The sequence below is a fragment of the Cetorhinus maximus genome, chromosome 13, assembly GCF_964194155.1.
Source record: "Cetorhinus maximus chromosome 13, sCetMax3.hap1.1, whole genome shotgun sequence".
NCBI classification, from domain to species: Eukaryota; Metazoa; Chordata; class Chondrichthyes; order Lamniformes; family Cetorhinidae; genus Cetorhinus; species Cetorhinus maximus.
This window is the reverse complement of record NC_135891.1, coordinates 53,809,466-53,824,385: the sequence shown is the minus strand read 5'-3', so window position 1 is coordinate 53,824,385 and position 14,920 is coordinate 53,809,466. Positions and strand designations below refer to the sequence as shown.

The 14,920-nt window shown below is 40.4% G+C and overlaps 1 protein-coding gene across 1 annotated transcript in view; it reads left to right on the top strand.

Moving 5' to 3' along the window:
- The window catches only part of ctnnbl1 (catenin, beta like 1), a 197,079-nt gene that overhangs the window by 52,684 nt on the left and 129,475 nt on the right, over positions 1-14,920 (top strand). Inside the window, exon 6 of the mRNA XM_078555389.1 lies at positions 10,310-10,403. Within this exon, the coding sequence (XP_078411515.1) occupies positions 10,310-10,403 (94 nt within the window). The remainder of the gene's footprint in view (positions 1-10,309; positions 10,404-14,920) is intronic.

Here is a 14,920-nt window from a genome sequence, read left to right as displayed (position 1 = left end):
GATCGAGGGTGAGCTCATCAAGAATCTGATGTCATGGAAATGATTCAATGACATTGTCTCACACTGGACTTTTCATTCAGGTGAAGTGCTCTGCCCAATGAGAGAGAATCTATTGCCTGTATGTTAGGAGCTGATTGCCATTTGCTGAGAGGACGGGTGTTGTACTTTTGGCTTTGCGACCGTAGACAGATCAGAGACCTTCATGGAGAGCCTTCAGGTCATGCTTATCGGCAGCTTCCTGAAGCTCCTTAAGCCTTGTTCTCCCACCATAGGTTTTTCATCTCTCTTAGCTTGGTCTACAGCATTTGTTTTGTTAGACGGTATTTCGCTTTTCTTGCTGGTGATTTTTTTTTTGTCAGTTATGCTAGGATATGTGTATGAAAACAGACCTTTGAAGGTAGTAGAAAAAGTTGAATAGGTTTTTAAAGCATATGGGATGCTTTGCTTTGTTAATAAAGGAATTGAATACAAAAGCCTTTGTAAAACACTGGTTAGTCCTTGGGTGGAATATTGGGTGGAATTTTCTCAGGCCAGGGAAGATGGGTTTAGAACGAGTGAATTGGGAAAGCTGCAGAAAATATTGTTGGGACGGTAACCTGATGTGTTTCTGTCTCCTTCAAACTTTCCCAGGGGTGGGTTAGCAGTGAGGTTGGAAACCTCCATGGTTGAGGTGGGAAGCCAGTTGAGCAAATTGAAATATCCTTTTTCACTTGCAGTACCTCTTTCCCAATGGCACATGGGTCACACCTTATGTTGACAACTAGGCAGATTAAAAAAGAGGGAAGTCATTCAGGCCTGAAACTGATGAAGTTATGTATAATTAACGAAAGTAGCAAGCAATAGGCCAGCCAAACTAAAAGGCTAGTGGTATTGGAAACAACCCCTTAAGGTAAATATATTAGCTGTTTCCATTACGACATGGTGTTGGAAAACATGAAGTATGCTTATTGCACTTTCTAACTCAAGGTGATCTCAAATGCTACCAGAGTTTGTCTTTTCAAGATGTGCTACTTCCTTTATGAACAACTGTGGATGTTAGTTTTATTTAAATAAAATATGATTAGTACTCTTTCCCCCTCCTCTAAGTTACTGATTCTCAGTACAGCTTTTTTACGGTTCCTTATTTTTTTTATTCATTTACAGAATGTGGGCACCGTTGGCTGGGCCAGCATTTATTGCCCATCCCTAGTTGCCCTTGCGAAGGTGGTGGTGAGCTGCCTTCTTCAACTGTTCCAGTCCATGTGGTGTAGGTGGACCCACAATGCTGTTAGGGACAGAGTTCCAGGGTTTTGAACCAGCGACAGTGAAGGAACAGCGATATAATTCCAGGTCAGGATGGTGAGTGGCTTAGAGGGGAACTTCCAGGTAGTGGTGTTCCCATGTTTCTGCAGCCCTTGCCCTTCTAGATGGTAGCAGTCGTGGGTTTGGAGGGTGCTGCCTAAGGAGCCTTGGTGTGAGTTTCTACAGCACATCTTGTAGGTGGTACATACTGCTGCGACTGTTCATCGGTGGTGGAGGGAGTGAATGTTTGTGGATGGGGTGCCAACCAAGCGGGCTGCTTTGTCCAGGATGGTGTCAAGCATCTGGAGCGTTGTTGGAGCTGCACTCATCCAGGCAAGGGCAGTGTATTCCATCACACCCCTGACTTGTATCTTGTAGATGATGGACAGGCTTTGGAGAGTCAGGAGGTGAGTTACTTGCTGCAGGATTCCTAGCCTCTGACCTGCTCTTGTAGCTGCAGTATTTCTATAGCTAGCCCAGTTCAGTTTCTGGTCAATGGTAACCCGCAGGATGTCAATAGTAGGGGATTCAGCGATGATAATGCCATTGAACATCAAGGGGCGATGGTTAGATTCTCTCTTGTTGGAGATGGTCATTGCCTGGCGCTTGTGTGGTGCGAATGTTACTTGCTACTTGTCAGCCCAAACCTGGATATTGTCCAGGTCTTGCTGCATTTGGACATGGATTGCGTCAGTATCCCTACCAGTATCCCAAAACCATTGAATAGAGGCAAGACAAAACACAAGTATGACCTTTACTGGGTGCCTGTTAGGATGACAAAACAAAAAGTAATTGGGGGGAGAAAGAAGACCTTCAGTCCAGCCATATGTTCTTGAGAATTTCAAAACGTTACTTCAAAGTTGTTTACAGCAGGGTAGTGCTATTTCATCGTTTTCAAGTGCTAAAGTATCTGGTTCACTTATTCAAATGTATTTCTGTGAAAATGAATACATGACGAAAACGACATGTCCTTGTCTAGTTTTAAATCAGTATTGGCTTGCTTAATTCAGCTATGTTAAGGAGACAGCTGCACTCTGAGATGTTTTAAGGGCCATTTCCCTTAAGTCTGCATGGGAGAGGAACCAAGCCACACATTTCACATTTCATCAAAGATGCTGTGGGATTAATTCAAATGCATGGTTGGCAAGTACTTTTGTATTTAGGAAATAGTTATGCCAATTCTGCCACCTCTGTAATTGTTTCAATAGTTTTTTTTATTAGTTCGGAACTTTTAGATAATGATTGAGTTTGACCTGAAGTCTCTGGAGGGATTGTTGGAATAGAAGCTTGTAATCAAAAGCAGCTTGCCCGATACGTCTGTGTTTAGCGAGAAGAAAGAGCTGTTATCCATAAAACTTAATTGCAAAATATTCAGTTTAAAGTTTGTGAATCACATACAATGTTTCTTAATATTAAGTGCTAACATAATATAATACCTACTATAAATTTATTTGTTCAGTTATTTTTGAAGCTATGAGGAACAAGAAATTACTTCTGACAGTATAAAGGGACACAACAGTGAAATACATACATAGAATAAAAGCACTCAAAGGTGTAACTGTATCTGTGCGTGTTATATAAAAACTTGAATACATTATAAGCCTGGAATGCTAAAGATGTGGAATTTTAGTACGTTCTTACTCTGGTCCTTTTCTACATGCAATAACCCCTGCAGAAGTGTAAGCTCTAGCCTAACATGTTACTTTCTGAACTGGTCTAGTGCTGGCACTAAACTTTTGTTTTGTCAAACTTTCAAGGAAAAATGTTTGTTTTCTGGAGGTTTCCAAGCACTGCAATGGGACAACCACATACTTGCCCATTTTGGTTATGCCATCAGCTTGGAGACAACATCTTGGTGATATTTTTGTACCTATAATGTTATCTTGGTACTTAGGAAACTGAATTTGTTTGATTTGCACACAGTTGTGACGACATACAGCCATGTTTGAACTGTACGAAGTCACTGTCTACTTTGTGATTTTACTTCCCACCAAAACTGTACCTCAAAATGTTACTTGTCTTTATGCTTTATAAAAGATTTTGAACTGTACCTTCTCAAAGGCAATTAGGGGTGGGCAAGAAATGCTGGCTTAGCCAGTGACACATCTAGTGAATGAATAAATAAAAAGATAACTTTAATCAGATTGCATTTAGCTTTTTGTAGATAGGAAAAGTTACATTGTCACCAGTTTCCCCATGAATGTAATTTTTCTTTTGTGCATGCTTATCATTAAAACCAAGAGGAATATGAAGGAACTGGAGGTTGAGATCTCAACCACAAAATGCATGTATATCTTTTAAAAGATTGAGGGAGTCCTCTCTGGTTCTACTGTCTTGCCGTTTAAAATTAACTTGCATTTAGGTAACACATTCGGTGCAGAAAAGCAGCTAAAGGCAGAAGTGTAATCTGACAAAAATGGATGCCAGGTCAAAGAGGAGATATTGGAATGTTGGCCTTGGTCAAAGAGGTGAGTTTTAGGGAGGACTTTGAAGAATAGAGATTTACTGAGGTAATTCTGGAGAATGGGGCCTGGACTGCTTAATGTATAGGTTCAATTGGTAGGGGTGACAGGAGTGGGGGAATGCACAAAGAAACCAGAGTATGAGGAACACTGTTCTTGGAGGTTTGCCAGACTAGAGGAGATTGCAAAAAGCAACAACTGGACAGTAAGGACAACCTCGGAGGCTGAGAACTATTTCTGCAGACTGAAGAACCAATCCCAGAGGAAATCAAAAGAACAATAGAAACAGAACTGTTGCAAACACAATAATTAAAAATTCGTCAATGTGCCTGAGGGCACTGGCATCCTAAGCAATTGAAGTCTGCTTTCTGGAGATGGTGGGAAACAATGGTGCTGCTTATCTTCTGACCATGGTTACTGGAATACTAGAGATAGAAGAAGGATAATGGATGGAGTAATTGATTACTTTATAAAGTTTTGCCATATGAAAGGTGGTTTTTTTAAATGCAACTTGTCATTGAGCTGTACTAAATAATCCAGAGTTAATGCATCCTTCTGAGATTTTGGGTATATTACAGATATCCTAGGCTGACGGTAAAAATGATACATACATGAACTCTTGCTTGTAAAATGTCTGGTGGGCAGGCACTTGAGAAATAAGACTTTACTGTGAATGATTTCTGATCACAGGATGACGTTTAGATAATTTTTTTAAAAAGGTAATTCTTCCAGAAAACCAGTCCCACTTTTTTCATGGTACTGAATTTAGTTGGCTCTTGCATGAGTCTACAGAGGAAGTCTACCACATTGTAGCTTAGAATCTATTCTGCATCTCTTGGCATTTTTTCAGACACTTAATAAGGTCCTGTTAATGATGAATTCAACTAAAGCTCTTCTATCTTGAAGCTGTTCCTAATGGTTGTCAAGGTAAATTGGAACATGCTAGCACCCAGTTTAATGACCTCAGTTTAACTGTCAAGCTAATAAACTGATGGTGAAATATCCATTAGGGTTGCAATATTAGTAACCATCCTCTATAGTATAAGATGTGACTAGTACTACAATAGTGTACCACGTGGTTCAATGACAGGGTTGATTAGTATGCATTTTTTTGGAATAAGGAAGCAGCTGGAGGCAGACTGTTCTTGGTGGTTGCTGAGATTAAAACTAAACTGGAAAAATTCTCATCCAGTTCCGCGCATAAGCCCAGAGCTTTCTTGTGACATGGTTCATGCTCCAGGCACCTAACTACATGGCAAGAATAGTAATCCAAGAGTGTTACAGCTGGAATTCCTGGAAAATGTTTAATGTTCATGATTAACTGATCAGTTAGCTCATTGTTTGTGGAAACTTGCTAAGGACAAATTGATTACTGAGAAAACAGTGATAATACTTGCAAAAACAGAAAATGCTGGAAAAACTTCAAGTCTAACAGCATCTGTGGAGAGAAAGACAGAGTTAACGTTTCAAGTCCTTATGACTTTTCTTCAGAGCCAAAGAGACGTAAAAATGTGATGAAATTTATACTGTTTAAGGGTGGTGGAGCAGGTGAAGCTGGATAGAAGGCCAGCGATAGGCAAAGAGATTGACAAAGATGTCATGAACAAAAGGACAAAGGGGTGTTAATGGTAGCGGTACTGGCTAAAGGAGGTGCTGACGGTGGCATTAAGGTCAGAAAGCGGAATGTGGTAATAACAGGACAAGGGAAAGAACAACATGAACAAGAGACAGATGGCCCTAGTGAGGGGAGGGGTGGTGGGAAAAAAGAATGAAAATAGGATAAAAGGTGAGGATAAACTATGAATAAAAATGAACATGAAATAAAAATGAATATTGAAAAAAGGGGATTAAAAAAAGGGGTGAGGATGGAGGAGATTGTTCATGGTCTGAAGTGGTTGAACTCGATGTTAAGTCCGGAAGGCTGTAAAGTGTCTAATCGGAAGATGAGGTGCTGTTCCTCCAGTTTGCATTGGGCTTCACTAGAACATTGCAGCAGGCCAAGGACAGACATGTGGGCATGAGAGCAGGATGGTGTACTGAAATGGCAAGCGACAGGAAGGTCTGGGTCACACTGGCAGACAGACCAAAGGTGTTCCGCAAAGCGGTCACCAAGTCTGTGTTTGTTCTCTCCAATGTAGAGGAGACCGCATTGGGAGCAGCGAATGCAGTAGACCAAATTGAAGGAGGTGCAAGTGAAGCGTTGCTTCACCTGAAAGGAATGTTTGGGCCCTTGGACAGTGAAGAGGGAGGAGGTAAAGGGGCAGTTTTGTTTAGCTGGTAGTTGGTGGTTTTTGCAGTTGACGTGTGTGAGCAATGGACAGCGCTTCATGGCTGCCAATGAAGGTTGAAATGTGCAATTTTGGCAAGCCAAAGCGGTACACCAACATCAACATGTGTTCAGCCTTCATCTTAATAGATCTGTTGAAACTAGTGATTGAAAAGAATTGGGTGCTATTGATGCAAATGGAGAGATTACAGGAGATTGACCCTGAGCCAAAGGTCTATTAAATGCCCAGACACTGTTTTAAATGACAGGTGACAGCATAAACAAGGCAAGAGTCATTGCAGATTTCTATACATAGAGATGTGTTGATTCTTTTCTCTCCCCCAGCCTCCTAATACATCAATTCTGATAAAATAGAGACAGTTTACTCTTGAAGAAATCTATTTTTTAAACAAATTGGAACATACTGTCGCAAAAAGAACACTTCAATTAACAGATTGTCACCACCTTTTGAGAGTGCATGTAGCAAACTTGTTTTTTGGAACAGTTAGATTGCAAAACTCTTTTTGAAGCTGTCCTGGCTCTGGCAGTGAGTGTATTGTTATTGATTGCTGACAGGTTTGAAGTTTTAAACTATTTTCAAAAGATTGAACATTTGTTCTATTAATATTGCATATAATTTGTATCGTGTGGCAAATATGGTGACCTGATTGCCACAGGTTTGCTGAGCATCAAAATCTTATTGGGCCAGAGCATATAAGTGCTAGCCTATATAATAATCTTGGAGTTAGGTTTAAACTTGGAACTATCTGATGCTATTTATTATAATAGTGTTTATTTCAAGATTACAATGCATGAGCTGCAAAATGAAGCAACTACCTAGTGCAAAGTATGGGCCTTTCCCTTCACCTGCTTGCAATCAGCAAACCTAAGATGATGCCTGAGGATTCCCTTTGAAATTGTGAATATGTGGTATAGATTTTTAAATAAATAGTTAATATTTCCTTGATTAAGACCCTCTTTGTGGGGAAAGAAAATTGATTGAAGGTTTGATTCAGAATGGTATTGAGTTTATAAGGATAAGTACATAGAGATGGCTACTGAGCTGTGGACTGTGAAAATATAAATAAAGATGATGTTAAATGAAGTTAGATGTTAATTTGGTTATGGAAGTGGTGGTGTGGAGGTTATAGGGCAGAGAAAGTCATTGACCTGATTTTAAGATTCTGGTTTTTTTTAGAACAATTGCTGAATCTAAAAGCAAGGAAATGTTGTCCTGGAATTAGTGTTTCTAATAAACTGGTATCCACATTACGTAGTTAAACATGGAAATCTGGAAGTTGCAATAAATGATACACACCCCCACCCACAGAGTGGCGTTGCAGTCTTTGCAGACGTAATCAACATAATCAGTGATTTGATGTGATCTCAACTTTTTATACACAGTAGTCGCTGTGTAAATATGTTGAGCCTTGTTCGATCAGTAGTAATCAAGCTTTTAATGGCGTACTAAGTCACAATTATTACTGGGGGATCTCTTTGGCCCTGAAAAGAAACTGATTTTGCAAGTATGCAGTTTCATTTCCCCAGAAGTGCATTTAAAGCATGAGTTTTACAACTATAAAAATAATTTTTATTTTAAGTTTGTTCAATATTTCAGCTCCTCTCTTAATCCCATGTGTATGCCCAATCTTTATTTCGCTTTCTGTAATTGATTTAAATTGATTTTTACTTCCTGTTTTGCTGTCTCTAAGAATTCTTCAGTCTGACTGACTGATGTGTGCACTGTGCTGGATGCCACAGATCTACTATCGATACCAAATTCAAAGTCAGGTTGTAATAGAGAAAGTCCATGCTCTAGAGCCTGCTAAGTGTTCCTGGACAGCATTTTACACGGTCAGTGGTAAGCTTTTTAAAAATTCTTTCACAGATGTGGGCATTGCTGGCAGGGCCAACATTTATTGCCCATCCATAGTTGCCTTTGAGAAGGTGGTGATGAGCTGCCACCTTGAACCACTGCAGTCCATGTGGTGTAGGTACATCAACAGTGCTGTTATAGGAAAAGAGTTCCAGGATTTTGACCTAGCGACAGTGAAGGAATACTGCTATAGTTCCAAATTACGATGGTGTGTGGCTTGGAGGGGAATTTCTGATGGTGGTGTTCCCATGCATCTACTGCCCTTCTATGTGGTAGAGTTTGCAAGTTTGGAAGGTGCTCTCGAAGGAGCCTTGATGAGTTGCTGCAATGCATTGTGCGTCAGTGGTGGAGTGAGTAAATGTTTCAAGTGGTAGATGAGGTGCCAGTCAAGTGGGCTGCTTTGTCCTGGATGGTGTCAAGTTTCTTGAATGCTGTTGGAGCTGCACTTATCCAAGCAACTGGAGAGTATTCCATCACACTCCTGACTTAAGCCTTGTAGATGGTAAACAGGCTTTGGATTCAAGAGGTGAGTTACCCATTGCTGAATTTCCATTCTCTGACCTGCTCTTGTAGCCATGGTATTTATATGGCAGGTTCAGTTCAGTTTCTGGTCAATGGTAACCCCCAGGATATTGATAGTGGGGGAATCGGATGGTAATGCCATTGAATGTCAAGGGAAGATGGTTCGATTCTTCCTTGTGGGAGATGGTAATTGCCTGGCATTTGTGTGGCACAAATATTACTTGCAACTTATTAGCCCCACCCTGAATGTTGTCCAAATCTTGCTGCATATGGACATGGACTGCTTTAGTATCCGAGGAGTCGCAAATGGTGCTGATCATTGTGCAATCATCAGCGAGCATCTGCACTTCTGACCTCATGATGGCGGGAAGGTCATTGATGAAGCAGCTGAAGATGGCTGGGCCAAAGACACTACGCTGAGGAGCTCATGCAGAGGAATTCTCTCCCTTCAAAACTGAAAGTATAATCCAGGCCATTGTGTTTCATAAGAATTCAACTTTAGCAACCCAAGCAATATCTCGTTTGCTACAACAATGCTAGAAGTTTGCTAGCAGTTCACAAAGAATTAATCAGATAAACTTGAAATTAACTATATTTCAAAGAAATAACCCATGTTCCTCAGTGAAAAACTGATTATTACCTTTATACAAATTATGCAGGTTAATGGAGTTTACTTCATTCGCGTGGATCACATCAAGATGGACTGTACTGCTGACACACTAAATGTGATAGTCTTATGTTTGGTTGCTTGTTATGAGATCAAGGCTGAATGAAGCAAACAGTCTTTTCAACCTATGGACAAAAAGACGTGGCTGAACCCCTAGAGGTGGAAGAAAAAACCCATTCCAGAAATAATGGGGAACTGGAGGCCTGGTGTGAATGAGGAACTTAACTTAGATGGATTTTTTTTAAAGAAATAGCAATGGAAAAATGAATTGGAATAAGTGGTGACAAATCTCCTGGACCTGATGACCTGCATCCTAGGGTTTTAAGAGGAAGCTGCAGCAGCAATAGATGCATTGGTTTTGATCTTCCTGCATTCCTTAGATTCTAGGAACATAATCCTGCTATTTAAAAATGGAGGAAGAAGGAAAAGAGGGAACAATAGGCCAATTAGCCTAACATGAGTAGCAGTCTAAATGCTGGAATCTATTATTTGGGATGTGGCAACAGTGCAATTAGAAAATCATAATATGACTACAGAGTCAGCACTGATTTATGAAAGGGAAATTGTATTTGACAAATCTTTTTCTTTTGAGTTTTTTGAGGATATATTTAATAGGATAGGTAAGGGGGAGTCAGTGAATGTAGTGGATCATGTGCCTGCCTGGCACCCAGCATGGGAGGTAAGGGAAGCTTTGCTTTTTCAATTCTTAAGTTTTACTTTTGACACAGGCTGGTTGGACTGGAAAATATGACTTTGTTTTATCTGTGACTTCACTTAACAGTTTGAAACATCACACTCCAAAGGAGCTTGGACCTTATTTTGTGCTTTATTGTAGTAATTTAATGAGAAAAACTTGATTCTGGTGAACTGAGAGAAAGAGGATTGTCTCTGCAGGACAGATTGATGGTAGAGTGCCTGTACTTTGGCCCTTCCCCACAGGAGAAGCAACAATGGCTGCTGCTGTGTCCGCTGTCTATGGGTTCTTTGTAACCAGCACACAGGTATAAATTGTTCCATTGCTCCCATTTCTGTGTGATCTGACAAACTATTCACAAGTCAGTAGAATGCTGGTCAACCAGAAAATGTCTATATTGGCCTGGCCTTTGATTCTTTTTGCAAGTAAATCATGTCTATCAGCAAAAATGTGTGTGATTTGTGATGTGTCATTCATTCAATATTAAAAATTTATCCTGAAGTGGTTTGTTGTAATGTTATCTGTTTTTGCCTTAATTTAGTTGGAAGGACAAGTGGTAGCACTGCTAGTTCAAAACCTGGAACGATTAGATGAGACAGTGAAAGAAGAAGCAGATGGTGTTCACAACACACTAGGTAAGTTGTTTTGCCTGAAATATATTTTCCTCTGCAAAGCCTCTTGTAACGTGATACATGACTAAGAGGCAATGTGTTGGGCCTTATTTGTGATGTTCCTGAAGTTAGATTATAATTGTGTGCTTTACCTTATTTAAATCAAAAGGAAAGCACATCTAGCAAGCAAGTAGAATATAATTCTCGGAAAAACTGCACTCCAGTTCTACAGTTGAAGTATCCAGCAAATCTGAAGCATGTAATTTCATGTGAAAAATGGCCATGCCTTTTATCTTTTGAGTGTTTAAAGTGCAGCCAATATTTAGAAAATTATATTAAAATGCTTTCTCAACTATATGGCTACTGACCATCATTTCTAAAACATTTCCTTTTACGTTGCATCCTATGTTGTGGGTCATTGACAATAATATGTAAATGTGAAAGAGCAAAAAGTTGCATTTTGTGCTTTACTCAACATTTTTTTTTCTAACCGCTCACAAACATGCATATGAATCATCTCTAGCTGAAACCCTTTAAAAAAAAACTGTCATAAATAGGAAAGAAATTCAGTTTATTTGTATGAAATGTTTAGCAGGCTGGCTTATTAAGCATTGCTAATAATTTTTTTTGGTGTTTATGGAAGCACAATACAGATGGGACCTTTCTCTGGTAATGGTCTCTCTGCTTCTTTCCCACTCTCTTAGTTCTTATCATCTATTTCTTGCCTGTGTGTGACTCTATGGTTCTCAAACACTTTGTAATCTCTATCTTCCCACGTTTTCTCTCTCTAAGTCTGTTTCACGCTCTTTTCTGTGCAGTCACCCAATGTCATACATTGCTTTGTTAATTTGCTCAATTTTTTAAGCTTGTGCATTATCATGACAGCTAACATGAGTTTGATACTGGCAGTAGTTGGGTACAGGCCATCCTAAAGACAGCTACGATATGTTAGATATAAGAGATGGCTGAAATATTTGCAACCATCTTCAGCCAGAAATGCCAAGTGGATGATCCATCTTGGCTTCCCCCTGAGGTTCCTAGCATCACAGATGCAAGTCCTCTGCCGATTCAATTCACTCCATGTGATATCAAGATACAGCTGATGGCACTGAATACTGCAAAAGCTATGAGCCGTGACAGCATTCCTGCAATAGTACTGAATATTTGTGCTCTAGAACTAGCCGTGCCCCTAGCAATGCTGTTCCAGTACAGCTACAACACTAGCATCTATCTGACAATGTAGAACATTGTCCAGGTACGTCCTATACACAAAAATTAGGATAAATCCAACCTGGCCAATTACTGACCCATCAGTCTACCATGATCATCAGCAAAATGATGGAAGGGATTATCGTTAGTGGTATCAAGTGGCACTTACTCAGAAATAACCTGTTCACTGATGCTCAGTTTGGGTTCTGCCAGGGCTACTCAGCTCCTAACCTTATTACAGCCTTGATTCAATCATGGACAAAAGAGCTGAACTCCAGAGGTGAGGTTAGAGTGACTGGAGTCAGTGGGAACCAGAGAGAAAACTCTCTGCTGTAGCACAGAGGAAGATGGTTGTGGTTATTGGAGGTCAGTCATCTCAGCGTAGGACACCACTGCAGGAGTAGTGGCCTAGGCCCAATCATCTTCAGCTGCTTCATTTGTGACCTTCCCTTCATCATAAGGTCAGAGGTGGGGATGTTTGCTGCGGATTGCACAATGTTTAGCACCATTCATGGCTCCTCAGATACTCATCAAGATTCCTTTGAAAGCACCTTCCCAACCCCAACCTCTATCACCAAGATGGACAAGGGCAGCAGATGAATGGGAACACCACCACCTGCAAGTTCCCCTCTAAGCCCCACACCATCCTGTCATGCAACTATATCACCGTTTCTTCACTACTGCTGGCTCAAAATCCTGAAATTTCCTTTCTGACAGCGCCACGGGTGTACCTACACTACACAGACTGCAGTGGTTCAACAAGGTGGCTCACCACCACCTTCTCGAGGGCAGTTAGGGATGGGCAATAATGCTGGCCTAGCTGTGACGTCCGCATCCCGTTAAAGAATAACAAAATGTGTGAGTGAGAGGAAGACGAAGAGGAAGAGGGGGGCGCTGGGCTCCATGTGAGGCTGAGAAGTGGCTTGTGTAGCCATGTTGTGGTCTAGCCAGGCTGAAGTTTTAAATCAAGGTAGATGATGTGCAAGCAATCAGCACCCTTTAATGTCTAATGCTCCCTAATAGACTGCATATGCACTCCAGATTTCTGTTATCACAATATATAGCCACATTAACATGTGTGTTAGAGAAACTGGTGAGGTGTCAGGCATGAGTGAGTGGAGGGCTCAGGTTTCTGGTAAGGGTTTGAGGCTGGGATTGGGAGAAATTTAAAAACTAGGAAGGTTGATGCTGGGAAGAAATTGAGTTGATTTGGTAGCAGACACCCACTGGGAAAATCTATTATCATGATGTCTTAATAGCAAGCCTGCAATAGAAGCAGTTGGGGATTTTCATTTTTACATTACTTCGCTGGCTCACACATAACTAATGAGACAGTAGCTGAATGCTAGGGAACAGAGTGAAAGGCAAGGGTGAGTGGCAGGAGCATGACCTGGAGCTATCATGCTTAGGGTACTCGTACAACTGCTTTGAAAAGGTGAACTAGAGAACTCTGGGCAGATTTAATTTTGAGAGAGTTGAATTAGGCTAGTTCGGGGAAGAAGCAGAAGAGACGCTAAGCAGAGGAAATTAAGATGCCTATGATAAGGGAGTAGCAGGGGTGAAATAGAGCTTTATCATGGGAACCAAAAATAACAATATTTTTCCAACAATCTGATCCATCATACTGTAACCTGATGGTTCATGCTCAGCCTGTGACACTGCAGCAGCCAGCAGTGCCACATTGCTACTAGTGCAATTCTAATTTGGGAGGATCACAGAAGGACATTTCTATGCTTTGCCCTGAAGGTACACACTATCTTACATTGATTGCAATTTCAGTATTGTAGAATTAATCAGTTTTTTAAAAATATATAAGTTCCAATAATCTTCTCCTTTTTGTAGGTAAGGCAAATTAAGGCTTAACTTTAACTCTGGAATTCCCTCCCTAACCTACTCTGACTCTCTACCTCTTATTCCTCCTTTAACAGGGTCTTCTACCCTAATACCTCCATAGGTAGCACCGTGTCAAGCTTTGTTTTATAACGCTTCTATGAAACCCTTGGGACATTTTACTTTGTTGAAGGTGCTACATGAAAGTTGTAAAAATACTTAACAGATGGTCTGACCATGGTGTAATTTAGTTCCTAATTCTGGCAATGCTGCAACTTTAAAATCCTTCATTACATTAATGATTTTTCAGTTCTCAAGCCAATAATTCACAAGCTCAGCACTGACCAAGTAATGATTGGAAATCGTGGACCCTCTGCAGCTGATAATTTTATAAGATTTTTGACCATGACTGCTCCATTCAGTTGGTGCTCAAGAAGCCTGAGCAAAATCACTGCCAGTGAAAGCACAAACCAATCAGGAGGAACTAGTCAGTCTGTGGATTTAATTGGTTTTTCTAAATCCTATTACTTTCAATCGGAAATGTGCTACCCAGTATGTTTACTTGTTTTATGTTGCCTTGCCTTATATCAGGAAAGAAGCAAAGCAATGTGGTTGTCAAGCCCAGTTAATCTTTTAGGATGGAAGGCCTAGTTGTATTATAAAATGAACCCACCAGTGGGAATACTAATGGGGATACTATCTGGGGACGCTAATTGTCTGTGACACCAGTTCGGCTGTTTGCACACTTCTATTACTTTTTTAATTTATTTCACTCTCAATACTCTGCATCAAAATGCTTCACCTTCTTTGGCCTCATTTCAGTGAAGTGTTGAGAAACCTACCCTGACTTGCAGCATTTGTAATGAAAGCATTTCAGGCTGAACGATGCAACCGGTCTATTTGAAATGAAATATTACAAAATGCTTTCTAAAAGAGTTTTTGAACCTGTATATTATTTATCATTAGCTGATCTTTTGTGCTTTGTTTGCAGTTAAGTTAGAGAATATTGTCACTCTCTTGCCTGTCCCTCAAGCCTTCATATTCCTGCTTCTCATTTTTCTTTATCGTTTTATTCACTTTGACGTCCTTTTACTACTTCCTCTGTTCTCAACCATTTCTCTCATGCTGGGCGGTATAGCATAGCATAATGGGGAAAAGAACTACCATCAGCTGCAGGCTATATTTGGAATGTAGGGAAAATGTGGCCCTCTTCCAGCTGTGCCCTGTTTGGAGAAATGCCTTTGTGCACTGCTGCCTCTTGTATACTGTGGCTTTCCATAGTCATGTGACTTCAAGTCATTTGGGGTAAAACAGGATTTTGGCAGACACCATTTTTACAAACCACTGGAACATGGTGTCAGGTGTGTGTAGCTGAATTTGAATGAATTTTGATAGCTGGAAGAGAGCTGTAAGAAATAGCAGAGTAATTAAAACTTCACTTTGTAACTTTGTACAGGATGTCGTCAGTGTGGCTTTTAATATTCCCGAACCTGCTCGTATAG